Source organism: Salminus brasiliensis, chromosome 22, assembly GCF_030463535.1.
Source record: "Salminus brasiliensis chromosome 22, fSalBra1.hap2, whole genome shotgun sequence".
NCBI classification, from domain to species: domain Eukaryota; kingdom Metazoa; phylum Chordata; class Actinopteri; order Characiformes; family Bryconidae; genus Salminus; species Salminus brasiliensis.
Genome location: NC_132899.1, coordinates 28029473 through 28056067, shown reverse-complemented (window position 1 = coordinate 28056067; position 26595 = coordinate 28029473). Strand labels below are relative to the sequence as shown.

Genomic DNA, 26595 nt, shown 5'->3' with positions numbered 1-26595 from the left:
TAGATAGGTTACAGACGTCACTTCCAAAGACAATATTTAGATGACCAGGTAGGGATGATTAGGGATGGAGCTGGACCCTGCAGGAGGACAGATCTTCAGGAGCAGGGTTGATGGACACTGGCCTACACCATACAGACACACCTGCATGGTTGAAATCAGGTCACAGTTCCTAGCAGTTCTGAGCAGTTCAATCAACCACTCTATCTTCTGTGGCATTCAGCTGCTGCCAAGTTGCAAGCTTCATGGTCTGTTCTCTCACATATGGCAGTTAACAGCCAACAGTTCGGTTTCCTTCCAGTGTATAATTCATGTGCGCTCTCCTCTTTCCAGGTCTGCCCGCCGTCATTACCACCTGTCTGGCTCTGGGTACCCGCCGTATGGCCAAGAAGAACGCCATTGTCCGCTCTCTGCCCTCTGTGGAGACCCTGGGCTGCACCTCCGTCATCTGCTCAGACAAGACTGGCACCCTCACCACCAACCAGATGTGTGTGACAAAGGTGTGTGTTAGACGGCCTAGATCTCTTCATCACCTGAACCCATGGGAAACAATTTAAAGCAATGTATTAGGTTTAGAGCAGCAAAAAGGCCCTTCGTTTTCTTATGCTTGCTTTCCCTGGCAGTCGTCCTGTTCTTTACAGACTGGGCTCCTTGCATAGTCTATTCAGTCTGTGAATTTATATATTTGGATTTTGTGAAACAAGCCGTAAAATCAAAACTCCAGATCACAGTAAAATAGTGCTGTTACATTCAGTTGTAGAACTGTGCACTCATCCTTTGCTGTCTCGACAGATGTTCATTATTGACAGAGTGGAGGGCGATCACGTCAACCTGGAATGCTTCGATATCTCCGGCTCCAAATACACCCCTGAGGGCGAGGTGTAAGTACATCCTCACACACTCTCCTTCACTCTCATTGAGTGTCATTGATGAACTACTATCCAAAGCCATATGTTATGATTACGAGTCTGGATGTAAGAGTCACCTGTTGATTTTTGCTCTCGCAGTACTAAGGGAGGTGCTAAGGTTGACTGCAGTCAGTATGATGGACTGGTTGAGCTGGCCACCATCTGTGCCCTGTGCAATGACTCTTCCCTGGACTACAACGAGGTAAGCATATATATTTTTATATAAATATATGCATATGTGTAGTGTGTGAGGAATAGTTAAGGCTCATTGTGGTTTCTTTAACATAGTCATTAATATGCTCACGCATTCTCACCTCACAGTCTAAGAAGATCTATGAGAAGGTTGGTGAGGCCACTGAGACTGCCCTGTGCTGCCTGGTAGAGAAGATGAACGTGTTCAAGACCAACGTTCGCAACCTGGGCCCAGTTGAGAGAGCCAATGCCTGCTGCAGTGTGAGTCAAAGCTGTACAATTTCCTGTTGTTATTAGCTTTAACAGGCTGTCAGATCTGTGTGATCATGCAGGTACAGTAACAGTAGTGCTGAAGGCTTTGTACCTCTTTCTCCTCGTCTGCAGGTGGTTAAGCAGCTGATGAAGAAGAACTTCACCCTGGAGTTCTCCCGTGACAGGAAGTCCATGTCCGTGTACTGCACACCCTCCAAGGGAGATAGCGGCAGCAAGATGTTTGTGAAAGTGAGCTCTCTCTCTCGCTCTCTCTATGTTTTTCTCTCAGCCTTTGTTCCCTTTGTCTTTGTTCTAATCTAATACTTAACGTGTGTAATCCCACTCTTGCCAACAGGGTGCACCTGAAGGTGTGATTGACAGGTGTGCCTATGTGCGTGTTGGCGCCACCCGCGTGCCCCTGACTGGCCCCGTCAAGGAGAAGATCATGTCCATCATTAAGGAATGGGGTACCGGCCGCGACACTCTCCGTTGCCTGGCCCTGGCCACCCGCGACACTCCCCTGAAGGTTGAGGAGATGAAACTGGATGACTCCACCAAGTTCGTTGACTACGAGGTGTGAGGACCAGAAATTGCTTGACAGACTCTCAGATATGATTCCTTGGAACTACATTAGAGACTGTGTTTGATTAGTATGATTTATCATCTCGATTTAACAGCGCATGGCACAGTACGCCTCATTGTCTGTTTCTTTTTTCTGTCTTAGACTGACCTGACCTTCGTCGGCTGTGTGGGCATGCTGGATCCCCCTCGTAAAGAGGTCACAGGCTCCATTCAGCTCTGCAGGGCTGCTGGCATCCGTGTCATCATGATCACTGGTACGCTTTCCTGTTTCTCTCAACATCTCCCTGACCCCCCTCATTATCCCATTTGTTGTTCCATCTAATGAGGTAGTTTCCAACCCTGGTCCCGGAGAACCCCTGCCCTCAGTAATATACAATACCTGCCCAGGCAACTCTTCCTGTATGCATGTAGGTGTGATAATGCAGAGCTACCCCATGACCAGGATTAGAGACCACTGGTCTGTTATACCATGTACTGTGTACCGTCTACTGAAAACCAGACTGATCAGACTTCTAACCCCTAGGTGATAACAAGGGTACCGCTGTCGCTATCTGCCGTCGTATTGGCATCTTCGGTGAGGATGAGGATGTGACTGGAAGGGCTTACACTGGCCGTGAGTTTGATGACCTGCCCCGTACTGAGCAGAGTGAAGCTGTGACCCGTGCCTGCTGCTTTGCCCGTGTTGAGCCATCCCACAAGTCCAAGATTGTTGAGTTCCTGCAGGGCTACGATGAGATTACTGCCATGGTGAGCAACTCACACACAGTTGCTGGCCCATGGCTCTTCCGCCTCCTCACCACCACAGTATCCAACACTGTTCCTTTTGGGCCAAGAGAACTGGCCGATAGTGGTGCTGGGGTAACCAATCCCTGTGCCAGTTGATGGTTCTGGAAAACTCCACTATGTAGAAATTTCTGTAGTGCCACTTCCCTGCACGTTTGGAATCTCTGAATTGCCCCACCCTGCATGTTTACCAGGCAGGGACACTACCAGTCTTGTACCAAGACAGACTTGACAATAACTAACACCCCTGTTCTCTTATCTCCTCTTCCTCCGTCCAGACTGGTGATGGTGTGAATGATGCCCCTGCTTTGAAGAAGGCGGAGATTGGCATTGCCATGGGCTCTGGCACTGCTGTTGCCAAGTCAGCCTCTGAGATGGTCCTGGCCGACGACAACTTCTCCTCCATTGTGGCTGCTGTTGAGGAAGGCAGAGCTATCTACAACAACATGAAGCAGTTCATCCGCTACCTCATCTCCTCCAACGTCGGAGAGGTCGTTTGGTGAGGATCCGCTCATAATAGTGCACGGACCAGGTTGAGTGAGTCATGCTTGTGTCAGTCCTGTGACATTCCTGTTCTCTTGCTTATCCCACAGTATCTTCCTGACTGCTGCTCTTGGTCTGCCTGAGGCTCTGATCCCCGTGCAGCTGCTGTGGGTGAACCTGGTTACTGATGGTCTTCCTGCCACCGCCCTGGGCTTCAACCCCCCTGATCTGGACATCATGGGCAAGGCTCCCCGCTCCCCCAAGGAGCCCCTTATCTCTGGATGGCTGTTCTTCAGATACCTGGCCATTGGCGGTAGGTATTACCTAAACATAGTGGTTCTCGCTTCCAGTCCTGTAGACCGACTGGTGTTATTGATGTGATGGTAAACCTGTATGCTCTTCACTTCATTCTTGATAGGATATGTTGGTGCCGCCACTGTTGGTGCTGCTGCCTACTGGTTCCTGTATGATGAAGAGGGCCCAGGTGTGACCTACTATCAGCTGGTGAGTCTTCCTCTCTGTGTTTCTGCTGTCAGGAACAAATTTTCTTGGTCACAACAGTGGCTGCCCTGTTTGTCCTTTAACTTAGTTCTTTCTTCTTTCCATTCTGTTCTGCTGTGCAGTCTCACTTCATGCAGTGCCACGATGAGAACGAGGACTTCACTGGCATCGAGTGTGAGGTGTTTGAGGCTGCTCCCCCCATGACCATGGCCCTGTCTGTGCTGGTCACCATCGAGATGTGCAATGCCCTCAACAGGTAATAGATGATCCTCACAGCAACCAAGCACTCAAACTAAAAAACACTACTTCAGTGAGCCAGAGAAATCAGAGGTTTTTAATTTGCTTGATGTTAACAGCAAATCTGTCACACTAATGATTAATGATTTGACCATTTTCAAACAATAATTTAATTATTACATTTTGTCCAATTTTATTAAGCATTACCTATAGCAGCCAAAAAAAAACCTTCCCCTGTTTCTATCCAGCTTGTCTGAGAACCAGTCTCTGGTTCGCATGCCCCCATGGAGCAATATCTGGCTGCTGTCCGCCATGACCCTCTCCATGTCCCTGCACTTCCTGATCATCTATGTGGACCCCCTGCCCGTAAGTTTGTCCCTCTCACACTTCCCAGTGCTGGCCTTTGTCTTCTCCATTGACAGCTGCTGTTCCCCTCTGTTGTTTATGCAAACCAACATTCTCTTCTGCGAAGTAAACCCACACTAAAAATCTGTTAGCTTTGATGAGCTTCAGATAAGAAGCCAAGTTTTAATAGCACCTATGTACAGTATGCAATCCAGCGTAATAGCTAATCCAATGGAGGTTAAAATCACATTAAAATCACAAGACATCATTTTGCTTACAGTATCGCAATATATGTCCATTTATTGAATTGCAACCACTGTATTAGGATACATATCGTATCGCCAGGTTATCGTATCGCCCACCTTGTAGAGATCTGGTCCTGATGGACCTTGGATTCCTTGTCCTGCTCAAGCACACCTGATTCAACTCACCTTAATTGCCAGATTTAGTAGGTCTGTTTTAGCAGGGAAATCAGCAAACTGTGCTGGACTTTGCCCTTAACTGCCCACACCTGTTGTAGAGTACCTGTAGCTCGTAACTTAAAAGCAGAAATGGGAAATATCGGACATATTCACAATCATGATTAACCCTAGTCCCTAGTTGCTTAACCACTATGCAAAACATATTATTTATGTTATTTGACGCAAATATAATCAGCTATGCTGTATGCATAGTTTGTTAGCCATGGAATATTTCCAGAGGTTCAAACCAAGGCCGACCTAATGGGAGAGCCAATCAACAGGCCATTTGAGTGCCCATGTCTGCTCTCTACTTCCAAACACAAATGTTATCAGTTAAGTTGTTCCAAATTGATTTTATTGAAACTACAACATGCAGCTGTGGAGTCACTGCAGCAATCCTCTCTCATTTCAACATCCTCCAGATGATCTTCAAGCTGACTCACTTGAACGTGGAACAGTGGATGGTGGTGCTCAAACTCTCCTTCCCCGTCATCCTCCTGGATGAGGTGCTGAAGTTCGTCGCCCGCAACTACCTGGAGGGTAAGACCAACTAATCTGTGAGAGTGATGTGATCCGACAAATTCATTCATTTATTAATTTCTTGGCGTATGGACTACATCATGATTTTTGAGTACTATCAAATGTAACTAATATATATAACACCTAACTCTTCTCATACACTGAGGTGTGTAAACGTCTGTTTAAACAACTGTTCATTATAAGGACATTTGTATACCTACTGATACTGAAAGGGCCCATATCCCATAAATTAGTTTTCCATTAACTTTTTGCAACCACCTAAAATTGAACCCTGTTGTAGTTACTGTGCTTTAAAGAATGATGTGTGTAAATGATTAAAAAAAGTAAATCAAGCAGAAATGGTCCTAAGCTATGCACTGTTCACTATTCTCTACAACTTCCTCAGCAACTTCAGGCACATCAGAGTCTTGATACTTAAGCAGTGAGACCTGTGTTTGCTCATTGCCCAGTGATTTTTGAAGTCCTGGTAAAAGTATGTCTCCATACACACTGTGCCAAAACTGCGGGCTGTGATTGGTTGTTTTGCACGTCAGTCAAACAGCCCCTTCCTAAAGCACACCTATGAGCGCCATCTATGGCCAATTGTGCTCTCTCAGACTCCAGCTGCTGATGGCAAAGCAGCATGGCTTGGAGTTTAAACATGCGTGGCAGCGCATTAGACCACTGAGCCTGGTTTACATGTAAAGAATGGTGGGCGGCACTAAATTGCTGTACTCTAAATATAAGGTGGTTTCTATGACATCACAAAGTCTGCTCATTCAAGATTGGCCGATTTTGCAGCTTGTGGACTGTATATAGCAACAAGTGAGCTGAAGCAATGTTTACATACTATATCAATCTCCTGTTTCATAAATGGAATTGAGATATGGGCCCTTTAATACTTTACATAACTACACTTCATACTGTCTGTCTGTATGAAGACAGACAGTATGAATCTCCTAACCTCCACATAAACCCTCATCCTCTTTCTATCTTCATGTTTAACTCTCATTTCATTCCATCTCCTTTCTTCACTAACTTCTTCTATTCACTTCCAGCCTAAACCAGTTCCCTCCCTCAGTTACCAAGTAACAAAAGCAAGGTACAACGTCTCAAGCGAACGTCTCTCCACAGCTTCTGTGCTCTGTGTGTGGACGTGTATGTGTGAGAAAGAGAGAGTGAGAGAGTGAGTGTGTGACTGAGTGAAATAGCTGAGATGAGTCTAGGCTGTGTACACTGCGCCCAAAAAGTCCTGTTTATGTTGTCCAGCATTCACTGCAGTTCACCTCTTTGCCTTAGGGGGGCATCTGTGGGCTTGGTGCATGCACAGATGGAACCAATGCATGACTGTGGTCAAGTTATCCTACCTCTCAAGCTCAGAACATTACAGCATGTGAGATTTCACAACAATACAAGGAGAAAAGGGTTGTAGAAAAAAAAACGTGCACAGTCAGAATTGTTCACAGTAGTGGTGAATACCTTTCTTAAAACTCCCTTACAGAGTTACACCAAAGGGCTATATGTATGCCTGCCTGATGTCTGAGACATCACTGTTTACCTATAGCTTTCAGAAGGGTTTGGCCTAAAATGTTTAAAATCCATTCGTGGTGGAGGGATACATGCAGGACATTGTACAGAAAAGTAGTCCCCCCCATTTTTTTTTTTATTATTTCTCAATATTTCGTACAGAACTCAGAAGACCCACCAGTCAATAAAACGTTACATGTGCTGTAGACATGGCGACCCTTGGTTTCATTCATCACCACTGTAAAGAAATTTCAGCACAATGAACCATTTTACATCCATTCTTTCTTTACATCTCAACCGTTCAATTATACTAAAATATTGTATTCTATAAAAACTGCAAAAGGAATGCACTGTAAAATTAGTATTAGTACAAGCATAAGATGACCTTACAAATACATGTATGAGGGGTTCCCATCTCTAGGCTATTTCTGGCCCACAATGCCGACCACAAAAGCTTCCAAGGCCCATAATTTAACAGAGATTTAACTGACCTGTTTGTTTCACGTACAAGCCAGTCTGACCCAGTAACCAATGAAGGCCACAGAATTCCATTTGACTGTGTAATCTCACAACATAATATCATTTAAAAAACACCAAAACATGGTCTTCAGTGATCAATGATGGATACATTTCTAAATAACTATTTAATATCTAACTAGATCTAAATATCATGGTTTATTTGTCACATTTAAATGGACATTAAGCCACATGTCTGTATATTTAACATAAAAAATTGGTGAATGTGAATAGCGTTGATTATATAGTTCCAGGAACAAGAGGTGGATATACTAGGCAGCAAGTGGAGATGTGTTAGAAGCAGGAGAGCCACTTGATGTGCAGCTAGACTGTGATGGCTTGATAACTGGGTCAAAACATCTCTGACAAGTAGGTATTGTAGGGTGTTCCCAGTATTCTGTGGTCAGTACCTACCACAAATGCTCCAAGGAAGGACCACAGGTGTAGCTGTGACAGGGTCATAGGCACCAAAGACCACTGATGAATGCATGCTCAACTCTAGAGCTTGTTCGTATTATGTGTAGCTGTGTGGCTGCTTTAAGCACCTGTTATCCTTTGCAATCATCTGACAGAGGAGGACACTGGCGGTGCCTTCAGTCGCTGGTTGGCATCAAAAGGTTTGCATTAATTCGCATGAGTGAAATTCTTATTGCACAAGGTTTCACTGGTTCGCTGGAGCCACTTCTGTAGTGGAACTTCAGGTACGTTCTCAGAGCCATGCCACTTGCTTGTCTTGAGCGTTTCGGGTAACGCAAACGCAAACGCCAACCTAGTCTGCTGGCTTGCATTGCTGATGAAGCGCAGCCATGGACTGCCATGAAACCCTGTGTTCTCTCTCTCTCTCCGTCCAGGTAAAGTTTGAAATCTAGACGCAGTGGAGTAAGAAAGGAGCGAGAGATGGAGACAACGATGAGAAAAGGAGGAGGAGGAAGCAAGGGATCACATTGAGTCAGAGAGGAGCTCTTATGAGTCCACCCACGGAGCGGAGAGAGGGAGGACGAAACACAGGAAAATCATGAAAAAATCTATAAAACTGACTGAAAGAATAAAAAAAAAAAAGTATACAAGAAACTCTTTATGGAAAGATTAAATTAATATATAGGTTAATGGTTCCAAATTAGTGCTTGGATGAAGTCATTTTATTCTTAAAGCTGATAATAAATGTATTAAAGTTACATTTTTTGTTAAACTTGTACACTCTCCTTCCTTGTTTTTCCTTTCATGTGTGCCGTCTTCTCTTGTCATTAAAGCAAAGTATAGAGTATTAACGTTAGCGTGAACTTTAGCATTAGTGCGTTTTTTTTCCCCAAAAAAATATTTTCATATTTGCAAATAAATTCATATTTTCTCCTCTGTTCACTTTTGGGCAGTCAGTCTCTGTTATTCACTGTGGTTTCAGTCCCTTCAAAGTGGTCAAAACAAATCAGTAGAGACCCATGGCTTTCCAGGTTAGCCAGCTTAGAAAGCGTCTTAATAAGTATTGATGTCCCGATCAGGCTATTTCGCCCCCAATCCAATCCGAGTCTCTTAATGATCAATATCAGCTGATACCGATACGATCTTTGCGCTTGTTTACGTAATCCAGCTCCACAGTTTAGCAAAATGTGCTGCTATTTAATTTGTTCAGTAAAATCCCTTCAGTTTTAGGATTAGTTTCTATAATGAGACATTCTGGACGGATTGATTTTGTTTATAAAATGATTGTTTATAGTGTTTATTGTCCTATAATCAAGTCTGACTCTCCTTCCTGACCAATCAGCTTGCTGCACCTTTAAAACAGTGTGTGTGTGTGTGTGTAGTGGTACACACTCTGGACTAATATCTGTGGACGTTGGTCTACTGGTGTGAAATAACTGGTTTACAGTGGGTAAAAGTTCTGTGTGTGTTTGGGGTTTTTATAATGTATGTGTGTGTATTAGCATTAGCGTTAGCCTCCACTCGGTTCTGAATGTGCGAGCAATGTGCGAACCCACAACCTTGTTATCGTTACCCCGGCGCTCTAACCGCTGAGCCACCACTGCCCCAGTTACTTTATAGGATGAATATAGGGTGTTCACTTACTTGGTCACCCTGTGAGCAAACTTTATTTGATTGTTTTTTGGGTTTTAATAATGCAGAATGAGACTGACAGAAGCCCCGTAACCATCTGCTGTACTTGCTCAACTTGAGCTATGCCCACCGTAATACTGTATACTGTGGTACCATTTTAAGATGGCCTTTAAGTGGAGACCACCCAACCCTTCGATCAGACCAGATTTATATCAGCATGCAGTTCAGAAATCCAGGTGACATGGTTTTCCTTACAACTGTAGGTCAGCAGCAAGTAACTGGTGCATTTTTTGAGACATTTGTAGCTTTCTAGTCATCACTTTTTGGATTTGAAGTCTATAACTGTAAGTAGGTTTCTGGTAGGACTTCCTGATGTCCAGAGCTGACCCTGAGAGGATTCATATTTTGGTCACTAAAAAATAAAACATTATTGGAAACAAGTCTCTAGAGTCTCTATAGATCTGAATCCTCACACATTTTTATTCCATGATGTGTCCATGCTTACTGGGATCTCACATTCAGTTCAAGTTCTTGAGAGAGTAAAACCTCATAGGCTGGTGCGAAAGGGCATGTCCACACCCTCCATTTGCCTGGCATAGTCCTCATCAAACATTTGGGATTGGGCTGGAGTGAAATGATTGGTCCAGTCTCCAACTTCCCCTAAAAAGACATAAAGTAAAAGTGTTGAACCATTTGATCTGGGTCCTCTAAAACGTAAAAGGTGAGGCATTTGTAAACGCTGACACTTTTCAAAATGTTTTGAATATGTTTCGAATGTTTTCGTACCCACCCAGAGAAAGCAAGGCCAGCCCAGCCCAGCCCAGCCCAGCCCAGCTAACATGTCCATGTGGGGCCCATATAAGAAGCCTATAGTTTGGTTCTTAGGTTCCACGTTGTTCCCACATATGAATAACCACCAGGGTCAGTAATGGCACTAGGAGGGTTTCATCATGGGCCCCAAGTAAGATTAGGATGAGCTCTAACAATGGGCCCTATTTGGGGAAACCCAACTGGGTCCCAGTAACAAAGTACGTGTGCATACAAACCTTTTCTCATGAAAGCAGAGATGGAGTGATCAAACATTATCTTTGGGACGAACGTGTAGTTGACCATTGGATTGTCTCTCATGACTTTGAATGACGTCAGCTGAACAATGTTGTTTATCACGTCCTCAGCCAATGACAGGTCAAGGTAGCGCATGATCCGCTCTACCTCCCGACGTGGGTTCTGGAGTTGAGGAATAGAAAAAATTTAGTTGCCAGAGCTGCTATGCAACACTGATGATTAAAAAAACCATCTAAAGGCATGTACCTCTTTCATGTCCTCATAGAAAAGGTATAGAATGTTCTTCTTCTCTCTTTCCTTCCAGTAACCTTTCACATGGTCATACCATGAGCCCCAGGCCACTGTGGGTAGATATTAGAAAAGAACACTCACCAGGTACCAGCACTACCACAGATAATGGCGTCTAAACCTTGAGGAACATCAGATCATATTAGAACATATCAGAATTAGAGATTTTTGTTTTCCAGCCTTACATTTTCCCCTCATAAAATTCTGGATGTACTCGTCCCAGGTACCTGGCTCTGGCTGAGCCTTATTCATACGATGAAAGTGGTAGTAGCTGACCAGGTTGTCCTTAGCATTTCGAGCTACATAAATCACCTGCAAAGCCAAGGAATATGTTTAAAAGGGCTAAATTGTGCGGGAAAGTTCTTACAACCAAGAGGGGCTGAACTTTCAGAGACAGCATTCTTGGTTTTACAGGGTGTTAAAGTTTATCTATATACTATGAGGCTCATGAAGCAGTTAGCAAGGTATATTAGCTCTGTTGAACTGTGTCAGCAATGGATGCAATTTAAAGTAGCTGAATGCATTCATTAGAAGGGGGTCTACAAACATCTGGACATATAGTGTATATAATTTGCTGCATAAAATTCTGCTCTCTGGTAAGGTCGTATCTACAGATGCATGTTGATGGTCATTAGGACAACCAATATTGAAGGTCACTGTAAAGAACTGCTTCATTTTTCATCCTGACCTTGCACTTATTTCTCCAGAACCCCTCAGGCACTAGCTGGATGGGCAGGTGTGTCTTGATCAACCTGGGAGGCCTCATGTTCTTGAGGAGGTCGAGCCCTGGTGAATAGATGGGAGTACATTAGTGATACACATACATACATATCATAGCCTCCCTGTTGTTGATTGGACAAAATAGCTGGGGGGTGCATCACTTGATACTGGGCTCTTGAGAACCTTCTTGTGCCCAATTTGGTCCTGCCAATTAACCCACCCATTTGTAGCTCCCCTTAGCACTAGCTCTCGACACCAGGAGCGATGAGAGGAGATTATGCTCCCTCAGACTCCGGCAGCTGATGGTCAAATAGAAATTTAAATAGAAATTTAGAGTCCCAGTTCAAACAGAACACAGCATCTGTACCTAAGTAGAAAGAGCTGCTACTTTTATACTTCTTCTCCAGCTCTTTATTGGACCTTTAATTGCAATTTGTACCTGATGGAATAGGTGGAGGGTACTGGATCTCCAAGAAGGGGAAGCGATCAATAGTAGAAGCTCTCTTACAAGCCTCCGAGTCTCCATTATGCTGCAGCAAGTCCACGATCTCCTGGACCCAGGTGGTACCTAAAGTACAGCAAAGGAAGGTAAAAACACCTGCTTAACGTTTTACAGTGAGCTAGCTGGTTTCACCCATTATCATTACAACTGGCATTATTGAGGCGTTGAGCCCCTTGACAGGGGATGTCACTGTGGTGGAGTTTGAAACTGAGGATGCAAGGCTTGCATCCTTCCTTTTCAAACTCAGAAGTCAACCAGTATGCATTTTCTTTTACCCAACTTCTAAATGATAATCTCTGAATTTAATGCAAGTCACTGTTTAACTCAGACATAATTATTAATAGAGGACTTTCAACTATTGCTCATGTAATATTTTACAAAGCATATCTGTACATGATACCTGCACTTTGTCCACCCCTGTAGAAACTTCATACACAGATATAGTGTTTATCCAAACAGACAATTAAGGTGTCCGTTAGGGTCATGAATAGCCAGAGATACCACTCTGCAAACGGAGACTTTGCTTCATCAATTGCTTCATCAATGTCGACTCGCTTCAGTCTACTGTACATTGTTGATTCCTGCCAGCATTTATTGTGTTTTGAACACTGATATGCTGGTCAATCAGCACAATCGACTTTATGCTGGTCTAAGCTGTTTTTATCAGTAGGGAACTGATAACAGTATTTGTCATCAGAGGGGTGTGTAAGAGGTAAGCCTGTTGACCCATTTCTAAATATCTGTCCAGTGGACAGCAATGTTTTCAGTGTAGATCTGAGCAACCCATGAATGAGCATTTGACATAACATCCCCAATCAGCAAGCTTTGTCAAATGCAGTTTGCTAAGTTGCTTTGGCAGGAAAAAAAGTGCAGTTTGAGAAGCTGGTTTTCCTACATAATAATGTTAATGTCAGTTTTGCAACATATGTCGTGTGCAATTACAATTTAGCTAGTCTAAGATGTCCACTTGGACTTTGACAGTCCCCACTGTGGTGGGGTTAACTGGCCACCAGAAACTTTTGTTATATCTGCAATTGTTATATCTGCCCAGAGTGGCTTAATCTATTTACCAGACTCCATCAAATGAACAATAGGAGCACTACTAGTGACATTAATACCGAGTATACGTAGCTACAGAATCTAATCAGTTGTGTAATGATTATGTAATTTGGTACATTTGGTGTAAAGTGTAAAAGCTGGTTTTGAGGCCTGGAGTGGTCCACAGCACAGATCTCTGGTTTACCTGAAATCAGTGCTCTTGAGTCTGCTTCAAACGGACTCTGGTGCGTTCTGCTGAGTGTGTGGAAACTGTCCACTCCCATGATTGGTTTATTTTGTCACATGACTGCTTTAGCTTATTGCTTGCATGGCTAAAAGCCAGGTGTTCCAGCATAGTAAAATACCATGACTCCAGAAAATGCTGTTCTTTAAGAGTGTTTGCATCCAAGGCAAATAATAAAAAATATATATAAATGGATGAACCTAGGTCTTACCTTTTGCAAAAATGCGCTCAGAAAAGTGACACTCAAAATTGTGCAATTGATCCACGGTTAGAATGAAATCTTTTCTGTAAATGCAAGCCAGTGATCATGAGCCCCTTGCCCAAACATGCCCAGAATGGTTTTTGTGTGTGGATTTATGTGTTTGAGACAAGTGTTAAAAATGCCCTAGCCATTCAGCCTTAGCACACCATTAGCACTACTAATGAGTATCACACTAAACAGTAAGCACTCAAGAATGTTGCTGGGAATAATCTACTGTAATCTATAAACTCAACAACACTAATGAGCAATCCAACATGGGGATTATAGGGAGATGCCTCCAGGGTGTCAAATTCCCAATAAGTAATTGTAATGATTGTAATTGTAATTTGTCTTTTTAACATGACCCATATATCTGACCTTTGTCTGAACAGTTCACACTCCTAAACTGATGCACACCCACAAACGACCAATGCTTTACATTACCCGCTCTCCTCTGTGTTGAGTTGAGTTGACGTAAAAGTTGCAATGAATTTGGCTGAATTCACACAGATATCCTTACACTGCCGGGGTGATGCCGTATTCACAGAATGACCGACACACTCCGGATCAGGGAAAGAAGTGAAACACAGGATGGTTTGTCACAGTATCATCAAAAAGTGAACCGTGATGGTGTCAAAGTTTTTAAAAAGCTTTGTTGCGTGAAACAAAGAAACCTATATACAGCTCTGCATTTTTTTTTCTTAAATTTGCAACTCTACAAACAAAGCTGAGTTGCCTAAATTTGCATAATATGAAAAGTCACCCAACAGCAATGTGAAAGACAAGTGGAGAGCCTGCCCAGGCATGAAAGCTATGATTGGCAGTCAAGGTTATTTTGCCATAATGTTTTTTAAATGCTCAAATAGTTCAAATATTCCAAAAAGTTTAAGTATTAGTACTGTGTTGTGTAAATGTAAATAATAAATATGTTAATATTAATAACTAAATAATTATAATTATTATAATAATTTCTTTTCATTATTTGAGCAGTTGTCATTTCTACACATTAATGCTTGAAATAGCAAATATTTGTATTTGGAATTTGGGGGAAATGTTGTCCATGGCAAATGTCAATTTACTTAAACACATTTCCTATAAATTGTAAAACCTAAGAAACTGATCATGTAGGGTGGTGTCTTCATTTTTTCCAGAGCTGTATTGCGATACTGAAAGAAGGGAGTAACTTGTGATATTTTATTTTTTTTTTTTTATCAAATTTTAGGAAAATTGTCATTACACACCACTGGGATCCCGCTATTGTTCTGAGGCAAATAACCCTTTACTGTTAAAACTATTTTAAATACCTCAGAAATAAGGGAACTGCACTGTGATTTAAGGCATGCTCTAGATGTTCTAATCCCGCCATAAGGTTACTCCAGGTAGTCCGTAAAGACCATGTGGAATAGTACATCACATGGAATAGTAATATCAGTGACCTCCCTTTTAGTGCTGTTTAGACACATTTACAAAGGATTTCCTGCCGGTGCAAAGAACCCTACTAACCCTACATCTAAATGGTTCTTTAAGTTGTCATGGTTTCCTAAAGAATCCTTAAATAACATTCTTTCATTTATTTATTTTTTGCTATTTTTAAGTCTTACCTGCTTTGGGGTACGTAGCGATGAGCATGTCGGACGGGTCCGGTTCGAAGGCCGAGATGGAGCTCCAGTTCTGAACGATGTAGTTTCTAAGGGGCACACCTTGCATCTCGATCAGTGGAAAGCGACTGATGACCCCTGTCCATTTATTTATGACCTCTTCGTATTTCTGAAATTTCTTCTCCATCTTCGTCCACTCAGACTTGGCCTCTGATTTCGAGATGCAGAACTGAGTGCAGAGCGAGCCTGGATACGTCCACAGTGTCCCAGAGGCTGCTGCTTATCACAGAAACTCGCACAGGGTCTAAAGGGCGAGAGAAGACAGCTGAACCATAAACAAACCTGAGACGGGGCGGAGTGGGACAGTTTACAGGCAAAGAGACTAATACCGGCCTTTAAAGATGTGCTTGTATTAAAGTGCTTTCAGACTTCGCCTTGCCTAGTGGTCGACCACTCCAGTTCTTGATTGAAGAATGGCTCACAGTATTGGTGAATGGAACCAGACTGAAGAATGAAGAGTTTTTAATGTCTCAAAGCTCCCTCACCTGAAAGTTATTACATGGAGTGGTTATTAATAAGTAAAAAAATTCCATAGAATGCATGTATTAGATATTTTAGTATGTGACTTACTTTCTTACTTACCACCATGTTATTTTACCTCAGGATGAAACACGCTGATTTCTCTTGTGTGGTGGGGGGGAAATGATGAGTTCTGCTTTAAGTGGCTGGTCTACGTCCACAGGTGGCAGAAGTACAGAAGTCCCATTTAAGTACAAGTACAAATACTTTACCAGGCAAAGAATACTCAAGTACACATTCCTAAATGCACTAAAAGTAAAAAAGTATATACTTTATAACTGCAGCATCATCTGCAAAATCACACATATTTCAATCTCTGCTAGAAGACTGACTGACTGAATAACTGATTGACTAACTGACTGACTCACTGACTGACTGACTGACTGACTAACTGACTGACTAACTGACTGACTGACTGACTAACTGACTGACTGACTCACTGACTGACTAACTGACTGACAGACTCACTGACTAATGAGTAACTGACTGACTGACTGACTGACTGACTCACTGACTGACTAACTGACTGACTGACTCACTGACTGACTGACTGACTGACTAATGAGTAACTCACTGACTGACTGGCTGACTCACTGACTGACTGACTGATGAGTAACTGACTCACTCACTGACTGACTAATAAGTAACTCACTGACTGACTGACTGACTGACTGACCAACTGACTGACTGACTGACTGACTGACTCACTGACTGACTAACTGACTGACTGACTCACTGACTAATGAGTAACTGACTGACTGACTGACTGACTCACTGACTGACTAACTGACTGACTGACTCACTGACTGACTGACTGACTGATGAGTAACTGACTCACTCACTGACTGACTAATAAGTAACTCACTGACTGACTGACTGACCAACTGACTGACTGACTGACTGACTGACTCACTGACTGACTAACTGACTGACTCACTGACTAATGAGTAACTGACTGACTGACTGACTGACTCACTGACTGACTAACTGACTGACTGACTGACTGACTGATGAGTAACTGACTCACTCACTGACTGACTAATAAGTAACTCACTGACTGACTGACTGACCAACTGACTGACTGACTGACTCACTGACTGACTAACTGACTGACAGACTCACTGACTAATGAGTAACTGACTGACTGACTGACTGACTCACTGACTGACTAACTGACTGACTGACTCACTGACTGACTGACTGACTCACTGACTGACTGACTGACTGACTAATGAGTAACTCACTGACTGACTGGCTGACTCACTGACTGACTGACTGATGAGTAACTGACTCACTCACTGACTGACTAATAAGTAACTCACTGACTGACTGACTGACTGACTGACCAACTGACTGACTGACTGACTCACTGACTGACTAATGAGTAACTCACTGACTGACTGACTCACTGACTGACTGATGAGTAACTGACTCACTGACTGACTGACTGACTAACTGACTGATGAGTAACTGACTGACTCACTGACTGACTGACTGACTCAATGACTGACTGACTGACTGATGAGTAACTGACTGACTGACTGACTGAGGGACCTCGCTGAAACTCAAGTACGGCCTCTTGTTTGCCTAGAAGACATTTTCTGGTACTGACGGACGGTCTGAGGACTACATTTAGCCACAAAGCTAAAATCACAAATCTCTGTGCTGCTGAGAGGAGCTGTAATCTTAGGTAAGCTGAAGTTGGGTCTCCATGGGACTCACTGACTAATGAGTAACTGACTGACTGACTGACTGACTCACTGACTGACTAACTGACTGACTGACTCACTGACTGACTGACTGACTCACTGACTGACTGACTAATGAGTAACTCACTGACTGACTGGCTGACTCACTGACTGACTGATGAGTAACTGACTCACTCACTGACTGACTAATAAGTAACTCACTGACTGACTGACTGACTGACTGACCAACTGACTGACTGACTGACTCACTGACTGACTAATGAGTAACTCACTGACTGACTGACTCACTGACTGACTGATGAGTAACTGACTCACTGACTGACTGACTGACTAACTGACTGATGAGTAACTGACTGACTGACTGACTGACTCACTGACTGACTGACTGACTCAATGACTGACTGACTGACTGATGAGTAACTGACTGACTGACTGACTGAGGGACCTCGCTGAAACTCAAGTACGGCCTCTTGTTTGCCTAGAAGACATTTTCTGGTACTGACGGACGGTCTGAGGACTACATTTAGCCACAAAGCTAAAATCACAAATCTCTGTGCTGCTGAGAGGAGCTGTAATCTTAGGTAAGCTGAAGTTGGGTCTCCATGCTTGAAATAGTATTGTAAAGGGAAGTGGTGCAAAGACACACTGTGGCGTTAATGTGTGCGTCAAAGTCCGTAGCAATAGTCACAAGCCATGTCCATTAGGCCCTGGGCCCTTCACATCTAAACACTAGTAAACATGTGCTCTACAGCTTAAGGCTCTGAGGGTGAGGCCTGAGTCCTTTACCAGGCAGGGTCACATGAAATGATCCATGAAACATAATGGAGGTCATTTTATACCACAGAACCTTTTTCACAATAAAGAGCAGATATTTAGGCCACTGAAGATTCTCCTTACCGCTGTTAGAGATATTTCTACCCTTTTAAGAGGTTAAAAAGAAGACTGCAGCTTTTAGAGTATGATGATCACCTGTCTAACTGTAAGGAAGCTAACTGCAATTAATTACAGTGGAAAACCTTAAGTAGGTTAAGTAATTAGATTACAGGTACTTTTTAAATACAGTTTAACACAGTGATTTACTAGCAGGATAACATTACATCCTTAAAAGGATTTCTACTCTTACCATGTTTGTTTCTAATGGAGAGAGCCAGCTTGTAAGATGCTGCTGAGGCTCGACGTGACTCGACGGAGCTAGTTGAGTGTTTTGGCGCCCCCTTGTGGAGACTCTTAACCTTGCAGATGCCCTTCCTTCATAACACTCACTAAAACTCGATGTCAGTTTCAAAAGGACAGTATAGTATCAATGTCCACTGTCGTAAATATCCCCTAAGCTTTAAAAGACCTCACTCCAATTTGAAGAAACTTCTGAAAGGAAGTGAAAATGGCCATTGAATCCATTTAAACGAGCTAGCACTGCTGTACGATCAGCTGACTGCTGGAAGCTGTGTTGTCTAAATCCTTCTTTCTGGGGTTGATCGAGTGTGCAGGTATGTTTCTGTGTGATATTTTAGTACTGATAATAGTATTAATCACAATAACGTAAGCTACATCTTCTAGACCCTTCTCAAATCCTCAATTTTGACCTTTTTTACTCAAAAAAAAAAAAAAAAAAGACCAGCTGCCCTTTACCCTGCCCAGCTAGACTAAACCAGCATACACCAGCAAACCAGACCACCAGCATAAACCAGTCTAGAGCACTTTAAATGAATATGGAATTCATGCTGGTCTAATATTAGGTGTAAACACACAGAATTCATAAATTTTTTTCTTTTGTTTTTATTGGAATAATTGGCTTTAAATTAGATCACACTGTCTGATATAGTAATCCTCTGGGCTGGGTTATAGGTACATCAGTAATCCTCCCAACCATAACCATTATTAACCATATTCTGTAAACTGTGCTCTGTAGGGATGTCCTTCATATGAACTCTTCGTTCTTTCATATGTAAGAGATGAGGCAGAGGGTTCAGTGTTATGAGACGTCTGACCTCGAAATGTAGCACTGAGAGAAACACACATGCTACAGTAAGTCTTTTATCGTCTGGCCTTGCGTTACCAGATGTGTACTGTCAGATGTAGTCGGGGTGCTGAATTCATAGAGAATTCCTCAGAAATTGGGGCAGTTGGAAGTCCCCCAAGCATATGACGCAGTGCTCTACAAGGACAGTTGAAAAAACAGTGTATTTTATGTATCCGAAATTAAAGTCAAGTGGAAATTCAGAAATTGCCGGGGTGAGCAAGGGTCTGATAACGACCCCTGCTCGGCCCGAGAGAGATTAAGGATAGATGACAGTTGCCTGTTAAATCAGTTGCATCCTGGCACAGCAGAAAAGCAGGCCTAGTTCCCAGAGCAATCCATATTCCAGAGGAACTTTGAAACCTCAGGTAAACTCCAGGGATGGTCCAGGGCTGGCTAAAGTGATGTTTCTGAGTTCTTGATGGAGTAGATGCTTATATGCTGGTGTGAAAAGGAATGTCCACATCTGCCATTTGTCTGGCGTAGTCCTCATCGAACATTTGGGATTGAGCTGGAGTAAAATGGTTGATCCAGTCTCCCACCTCCCCTAAAAAGACATGAAGTAAACTGAAGTCATTTCATCTGATCTAAGTAGAGCACTCGCTCATAAAATGCTAATCTAGGTGAACTGGTCCTCCCTTTAGTTCTCAGGTCGCCTGCTGCAGAGTAGGCCACACGAGCATGAACAATGAAGCCAGTGGAGCATGTGCACCACCACTTTTAGTAGAGAGGGAGCAAACAAGCTCTTTTCTCCTGCATGTTTTATTCACACAGAAATCACACGGCCAGTTTAAATAACTGCATGAACAGTTATGTTTTTTGTGTCATTTTATTAGCCTTGCCTCGCTTTTGAATGCCTATTCCAGACAGATTTTTTATTACATATTCTGTTATTTTCTAAAGATTTTGACTTATTTTCTTAAAATAATGAAATATTAGTTTGAAACAATAAAATTTATTTCTGAATTGTTTTAATGATTGTTTTCTTTTGATTGATTTTTACTTATTTGGGTAAAATAGGAATTATGTTTTTTGTTCTCTCAGTTATGACTAATGTTGTTGAGATGTTGACATATTCTGTTAAAATAACAGTTGTTTTTGAGTTATGTTCTTAAAATAATCAAATTTACTCAATGAGAACCTTTTAGATTTGGACTAATACTATTCTGTTAAAATAATTAATTTAAGAAAATAATTTCTTTTCACAATTGTGATTTTTGTGTGTAGAGACTTGTTTTGTTAAAATGAAGATTAAAAAAACATTTTTTACTTTTTAAAGATTTTATTACAATAATCACTTATTTTTGTTATTACACAATTCTAAATATTTGGAGGCGTACACTAATTTCCAGGATATAACAGTTTCTTGTAGTGATACTTTCTCAAAACGTATGTATTTTTTGTCTCGTTTTGATCAAAACAATGAAAATTTGCTAACAATAATGACATACTTTGTCAACATAATTGTTCTTGGTATTTCTTCTCTTTTAAAAATAAAAAAAGTACTTTTTTAAATCAAGGTTTTAACCTCTACATCCTAATTCCCATATTTACCCTTTAAGAGCCTCTGCAACACATTGTAGAAGTTCTCCAGTTGCCATTGTGCTTCACAGTCAACAGTAATAATCATAAGTGTTGATAATTTGGCAAAGCAGTAATCTTTCCTTTAAACCAATTCCTTTAGAGAGGATCACTCCTGTACTCACAAATCTTTTCTCATGAACGCAGAGATGGTGTGGTCAAAGACTATCTTTGGGATAAACGTGTAGTTGGCCATTGGATTTTCCTTCATGACCTTGAAGGACGTCAGCTGCACAATCTTGTCGATCACGTCTTCGGTCACTGACAGGTCAAGGTAGCGCATGATCCGTTCTACCTCTTGACGAAGGTTCTGGAGTTGGAGGGTGGGGGGGGTGCATGAATTATGAGACGAAGGTCTAATGGAACCCGCTTTCCAGAGCTGCTATGCAAAATTAATGTCTATGAAACCCTCTAAAAGCATGCTGCACCTACACTGTACCTCTTTCATGTCCTCATAGAAAAGGTTCTCTCTTTCCCTCCAGTAACCTTTCACATGGTCATACCATGAGCCCCAGGCCACTGTGGGTAGATATGAGAGAAAAACACTAGGTACCAGCACTACCACGGCTGCTAAAGCTTTAGGAACATCAGATCTATCAGCTTATATAAAGCTTTTTTAGATTCTTACATTTTCCCCTCATGAACTTTTGGATGTATTCGTCCCAGGGCCCTGGTTCTGGCTGAGTCTTATTAATGCGGTCGAAGTGGTAGTAGCTGACCAGGTTGTCCTTAGCATTTCGAGCCACGTAAATTACCTAAACCAAATAGTGTGTTTAGGGAAGCACAGATAATGATGGAAGTCACTAACAAAGCCTGACTAGGATTGCAAGTATGAGGGTTGACTTTGCTGCATAGAATTAGAAAACACACAAAGACAGGGATTAAGCTGTTTAACTGATTAACAAGGTTTACAGTAAAGATTTCCCAAGCTAGCAAGAAACACTACATATCCCAAAGTTTGTAGACACCTTTGCATCCAGCGTTCTATTCTTCTAAAATCAAAAGGAATTAATATGGAGTTTACACCCCTGCAGCAATAGCCTCTATTTTCCTGGGGAAGCTTACTTATTACTGTGAGGATCTGATTGAATTCGGACACATAATATCATCAGTGAGGTCAGGCACTGATTGTAGATGTTTGATTCGTTCTGGCCATTCCAACTTATCCCAAAGGTATTGGACAGAGCTTCAGAGAACTCCAGAGAAAACAGTTCCATTGCGCCACAGCCCAGTGCTGGGGGAGCTTTGTACCCCTCTTACTGATGCCTGGCACTGGGCCATTGGGACCTTATTTTAAGAGCCAAGAGTCATTTATTCTTAATACCACCTTAAAACCTTAGTCTACCGTTCTAGCCAGGTTATAACAACATATGGGTCCCTCCAAGACAAACCTTATATAAAAAAAATAAAGCTAGAAATGTTGATTATGTCATATCAGCATGCTCACAGTAACCCAGCAGAAACGTGTGAAGATGTGAAGACCTGAGAGACTTTGAAACAGGCCAAATCGTTACCGCACTTACCACCCAATCTGACCCATGCTACCTAACTAAACATCGTTGGACAGCTACATCCTTTTGTGGCAAATGTATTATCAGATAGCAGTGGCTTCTTTAGTAATTATATTTCAGGGACATGATGAGGAATTAATTAACTGCTGGTTCTGTCCTTGGCAAGCTGATAGCCCTCCTATCTGAAATTCACCCTTTTGGTGTTTTTCAGGATCAGTGTTTTAAACAAGGTTTTGGTACACAGACTGTTCTCCTTCTCTATATTTGCTCTTTAAGACTCTCAAAAGGTTGTCATGAAATAACAGCAACTTTGCATAAAAAAAATTCATAAATAAAATAAATAAATAAATAAAATAAACGAATGTTTGTAGACTGACTTTATCCTTAGGGTTAACTTAGCTTGCTAGAAAGCTAGAAATTGTAGGTAGTTTAGCTAACCTTAGCAACACCAGGACCAAAGGAGTCACTCTCCTTTTATTCAGAATGACTCTTGCAACATCTGGAGAGCTAGCTCTTTAAAGTGCTACATAATTTAGCTTAAATTGTTGCTTGCATGAAATTGACAGACAAAAGAATTCACAGATATCAGCTTGTTTTACTTAAATGAACATTAGGTTTCATTTCTGTTTAATGATTGTTAGTAAATTATGTAAATAAACTGGTAAATGACAAAAGTCCTTAATATACAAATGTTAATACATTATCTAAAAAAAGATATTAAGATTAAACGTGATGTGCTGGAACACTGGAAGTCAGGTCTGTGGCGTCTCTACCTCACATCTTACAGGACTTAATAAATGTTCTGCTGTACATCTTGGTGCTAGATACCACAGGGCACCTTCAGAGGTATTGTGGAGTCCATGCATGCATAGAATTGCCAGTATCCTGTATAAAGGTTGACCCATTTCTTGACAAAGGAGCATAATTAGGTTCTTTAAGAAACATACCTTATCTTATCTTGTAAGAGTCACCTGTTGATTTTTGCTCTCGCAGTACTAAAGGAGGTGCTAAGGTTGACTGCAGTCAGTATGATGGACTGGTTGTGTGTGAGGAGTAGTTAAGGCTCATTGTGGTTTCTTACATAGTCACACATTAATATGCTCATGCATTCTCTGGACAATAACTAACATCCCTGTTCTCTTATCTCCTCTTCCTCCGTCCAGACCGGTGATGGTGTGAATGATGCCCCCGCTTTGAAGAAGGCGGAGATTGGCATTGCCATGGGCTCTGGCACTGCTGTTGCCAAGTCAGCCTCTGAGATGGTCCTGGCCGACGACAACTTCTCCTCCATTGTGGCTGCTGTTGAGGAAGGCAGAGCTATCTACAACAACATGAAGCAGTTCATCCGCTACCTCATCTCCTCCAACGTCGGAGAGGTCGTTTGGTGAGGATCCGCTCATAATAGTGCACGGACCAGGTTGAGTGAGTCATGCTTGTGTCAGTCCTGTGACATTCCTGTTCTCTTGCTTATCCCACAGTATCTTCCTGACTGCTGCTCTTGGTCTGCCTGAGGCTCTGATCCCCGTGCAGCTGCTGTGGGTGAACCTGGTTACTAATGGTCTTCCCGCCACCGCCCTGGGCTTCAACCCCCCTGATCTGGACATCATGGGCAAGGCTCTCTCTGGCTGGCTGTTCTTCAGATACCTGGCCATTGGCGGTAGGTATTACCTAAACATAGTGGTTCTTGCTTCCAGTCCTGTAGACCGACTGGTGTTATTGATGTGATGGTAAACCTGTATGCTCTTCACTTCGTTCTTGATAGGATATGTTGGTGCCGCAACTGTTGGTGCTGCTGCCTACTGGTTCCTGTATGATGAAGAGGACCCAGGTGTGACCTACTATCAGCTGGTGAGTCTTCCTCTCTGTGTTTCTGCTGTCAGGAACATATTTTCTTGGTCACAACATTGGCTGCCTTGTTTGTCCTTTAACTTAGTTCTTTCTGCTTTCCATTCTGTTCTGCTGTGCAGTCTCACTTCATGCAGTGCCACGATGAGAACGAGGACTTCACTGGCATCGAGTGTGAGGTGTTTGAGGCTGTTCCCCCCATGACCATGGCCCTGTCTGTGCTGGTCACCATCGAGATGTGCAATGCCCTCACAGCAACCAAGCACTCAAACTAAAAAACACTACTTCAGTGGTCCAGAGCAACCAAAGTTTTTTAATTTGCTTGATTATAACAACAAATTAGTCACTCTAATGATTAATAATTTGACCATTAATTATTGCATTTTGTCCAATTTTATTAAGCACTACTTATAGCAGCAAAAAAAACCTTCCCCATGTCTCCTTCCAGCTTGTCTGAGAACCAGTCTCTGGTTCACGTGCCACAATGGAGCAATGGCTGGCTGCTGTCCCCCATGACCCTCTCCATGTCCCTGCACTTCCTGATCATCTATGTGGACCCCCTGCCCGTAAGTTTGTCACTCTCACACTTTCCAGTGCTGGCCTTTGTCTTCTCCATTGACAGCTGCTGTTCCCCTCTTGTTTATGCAAACCAATATTCTTTTCTGCGAAGTAAACCCACACTAAAAATCTGTTAGCTTTGATGAGCTTCAGATAAGAAGCCATAAAGTTTTAATAGCACCTATGTACAGTATGCAACCCAGCATAATAGCTAATCCAATGGAGGTTAAAATCACAATACATCGTCTTGTTTACAGTATCGCAATATGTCCATTTATTGAATTGCAACCACTGTATTAGGATACATATCGTATTGCCAGGTTATCGTATCGCCCACCTTGTAGAGATCTTCTAGAGCAGGGGTGGGTAATTGGTCATTTCACTTGGATTCAAAGCTCTGTGCTTGTCCTGCTTAAGCACACCTGATTCAACTCACCTTAATTGCCAGGTTTAGTAGGTCTGTTAGAGCAGGGAAATCAGCAAACTGTGCTGGACTTTGCCCCTAACTGCCCACACCTGTTGTAGAGTATGTTGCTAGTTCTCTGCTAACTTTAAAGCAGAAATGGGACATATCGGACATATGCACGTATAATCAGCTATGCTGTATGCGTAGTTTGTTAGCCATGGAATATTTCCAGAGCTTCAAACCAAGGCCGACCTAAGTGGAGAGCCAATCAACAGGCCATTTGAGTGCCCATGTCTGCTCTCTACTTCCAAACACAAATGTTATCAGTTCTATCGTTGATTTTATTGAAACTACAACATGCAGCTGTGGAGTCACTGCAGCAATCCTCTCTCATTTCAACATCCTCCAGATGATCTTCAAGCTGACTCACTTGAACGTGGAACAGTGGATGGTGGTGCTCAAACTCTCCTTCTCCGTCATCCTCCTGGATGAGGTACTGAAGTTCGTCGCCCGCAACTACCTGGAGGGTAAGACCAACTAATCTGTGAGAGTGATGTGATCCGACAAATTAATTCATTTATTAATTTCTCAGCGTATAGACTACATCATGATTTTTGAGTACTATCAAATGTTACTATATATATATGTGTGTGTGTGTAACTATAATATATATATATATATATAAAACACCTAACTCTTCTTATACACTGAGGTGTGTAAATGTGTGTTTAAACAACTGTTCATTATAAGGACATTTTTATATCTAACTGATACTGAAAGGGTGAACATGCGTGGCAGCGCATTAAACTACTGAGCCTGGTATACATGTAAAGAATGGTGGATGACACTAAATTGCTGTACTCTAAATATAAGGTGGTTTCTGTGACATTACAAGGTCAGCTCATTCAAAATTGGCCGTTTTTGCAGCTTGTGGACTGTATATAGCAACAAGTGAGCTGAAGCAGTGTTTACATACAATATCAATCTCCTGTTTCATAAATGGAATTGAGATATGGGCCCTTTAATACTTTACATAACTACACTTCATACTGTCTGTCTGTCTGTGTAATCTCCTAACCTCCACATAAACCCTCATCCTCATTCTGTCTTCATGTTTAACTCTCATTTCATTCCATCTCCTTTCTTCACTAACTTCTTCTATTCACTTCCAGCCTAAACCAGTTCCTTCCCTTAATTACCAAGTAACAAAAGCAAGGTACAACATCTCAAGCGAACGTCTCTCCGCAGCTTCTGTGCTCTGTGTGTGGACGTGTATGTGTGAGAAAGAGAGAGTGAGAGAGTGAGTGTGTGACTGAGTGAAATAGCTGAGATGAGTCTAGG

General features: G+C 42.3%; 4 protein-coding genes across 6 annotated transcripts in view; 2 read left to right on the top strand and 2 right to left on the bottom strand.

The window, feature by feature from the left end:
- Positions 1-26595, top strand: part of LOC140543538 (sarcoplasmic/endoplasmic reticulum calcium ATPase 1) — a 44380-nt gene that overhangs the window by 6185 nt on the left and 11600 nt on the right. The window contains exons 5-19 of one of the 3 annotated variants that reach the window (XM_072666614.1): positions 331-497; positions 790-878; positions 1005-1107; positions 1227-1358; positions 1482-1598; positions 1705-1923; positions 2074-2185; positions 2455-2678; positions 2993-3213; positions 3308-3510; positions 3616-3701; positions 3821-3954; positions 4184-4301; positions 5164-5281; positions 8155-8530. In XM_072666614.1, coding sequence (XP_072522715.1) covers positions 331-497; positions 790-878; positions 1005-1107; positions 1227-1358; positions 1482-1598; positions 1705-1923; positions 2074-2185; positions 2455-2678; positions 2993-3213; positions 3308-3510; positions 3616-3701; positions 3821-3954; positions 4184-4301; positions 5164-5281; positions 8155-8165 — 2054 coding nt within the window. In that variant the 3' untranslated portion in view covers positions 8166-8530. Of the gene's footprint in view, positions 1-330; positions 498-789; positions 879-1004; positions 1108-1226; positions 1359-1481; positions 1599-1704; positions 1924-2073; positions 2186-2454; positions 2679-2992; positions 3214-3307; positions 3511-3615; positions 3702-3820; positions 3955-4183; positions 4302-5163; positions 5296-8154; positions 8531-24738; positions 24857-25663; positions 25782-26595 lie in introns of those variants that run through there. The other 2 variants (XM_072666615.1, XM_072666616.1) reach the window with 2 other exon arrangements.
- LOC140543540 (sulfotransferase 1C1-like) lies at positions 9900-15235 on the bottom strand. The gene is made up of 7 exons (XM_072666618.1): positions 15052-15235; positions 11865-11993; positions 11394-11491; positions 10891-11017; positions 10664-10758; positions 10399-10579; positions 9900-10012 (listed from the first exon to the last, which is right to left on the bottom strand). Exons 1-7 carry the CDS (start codon positions 15233-15235, stop codon positions 9900-9902), a joined length of 927 nt encoding a protein of 308 aa, XP_072522719.1.
- Positions 19788-22215, bottom strand: LOC140544370 (sulfotransferase 1C4-like). Its single transcript, XM_072667889.1, has 5 exons — positions 22195-22215; positions 21563-21689; positions 21374-21453; positions 21060-21244; positions 19788-19920 (listed from the first exon to the last, which is right to left on the bottom strand). Exons 1-5 carry the CDS (start codon positions 22213-22215, stop codon positions 19788-19790), a joined length of 546 nt encoding a protein of 181 aa, XP_072523990.1.
- LOC140544368 (sarcoplasmic/endoplasmic reticulum calcium ATPase 1-like) lies at positions 23178-24721 on the top strand. The gene is made up of 5 exons (XM_072667888.1): positions 23178-23201; positions 23609-23829; positions 23924-24102; positions 24208-24293; positions 24413-24721. The coding sequence occupies exons 1-5, from the start codon at positions 23178-23180 to the stop codon at positions 24563-24565; spliced, it is 663 nt and encodes a 220-aa protein (XP_072523989.1). The 3' UTR covers positions 24566-24721.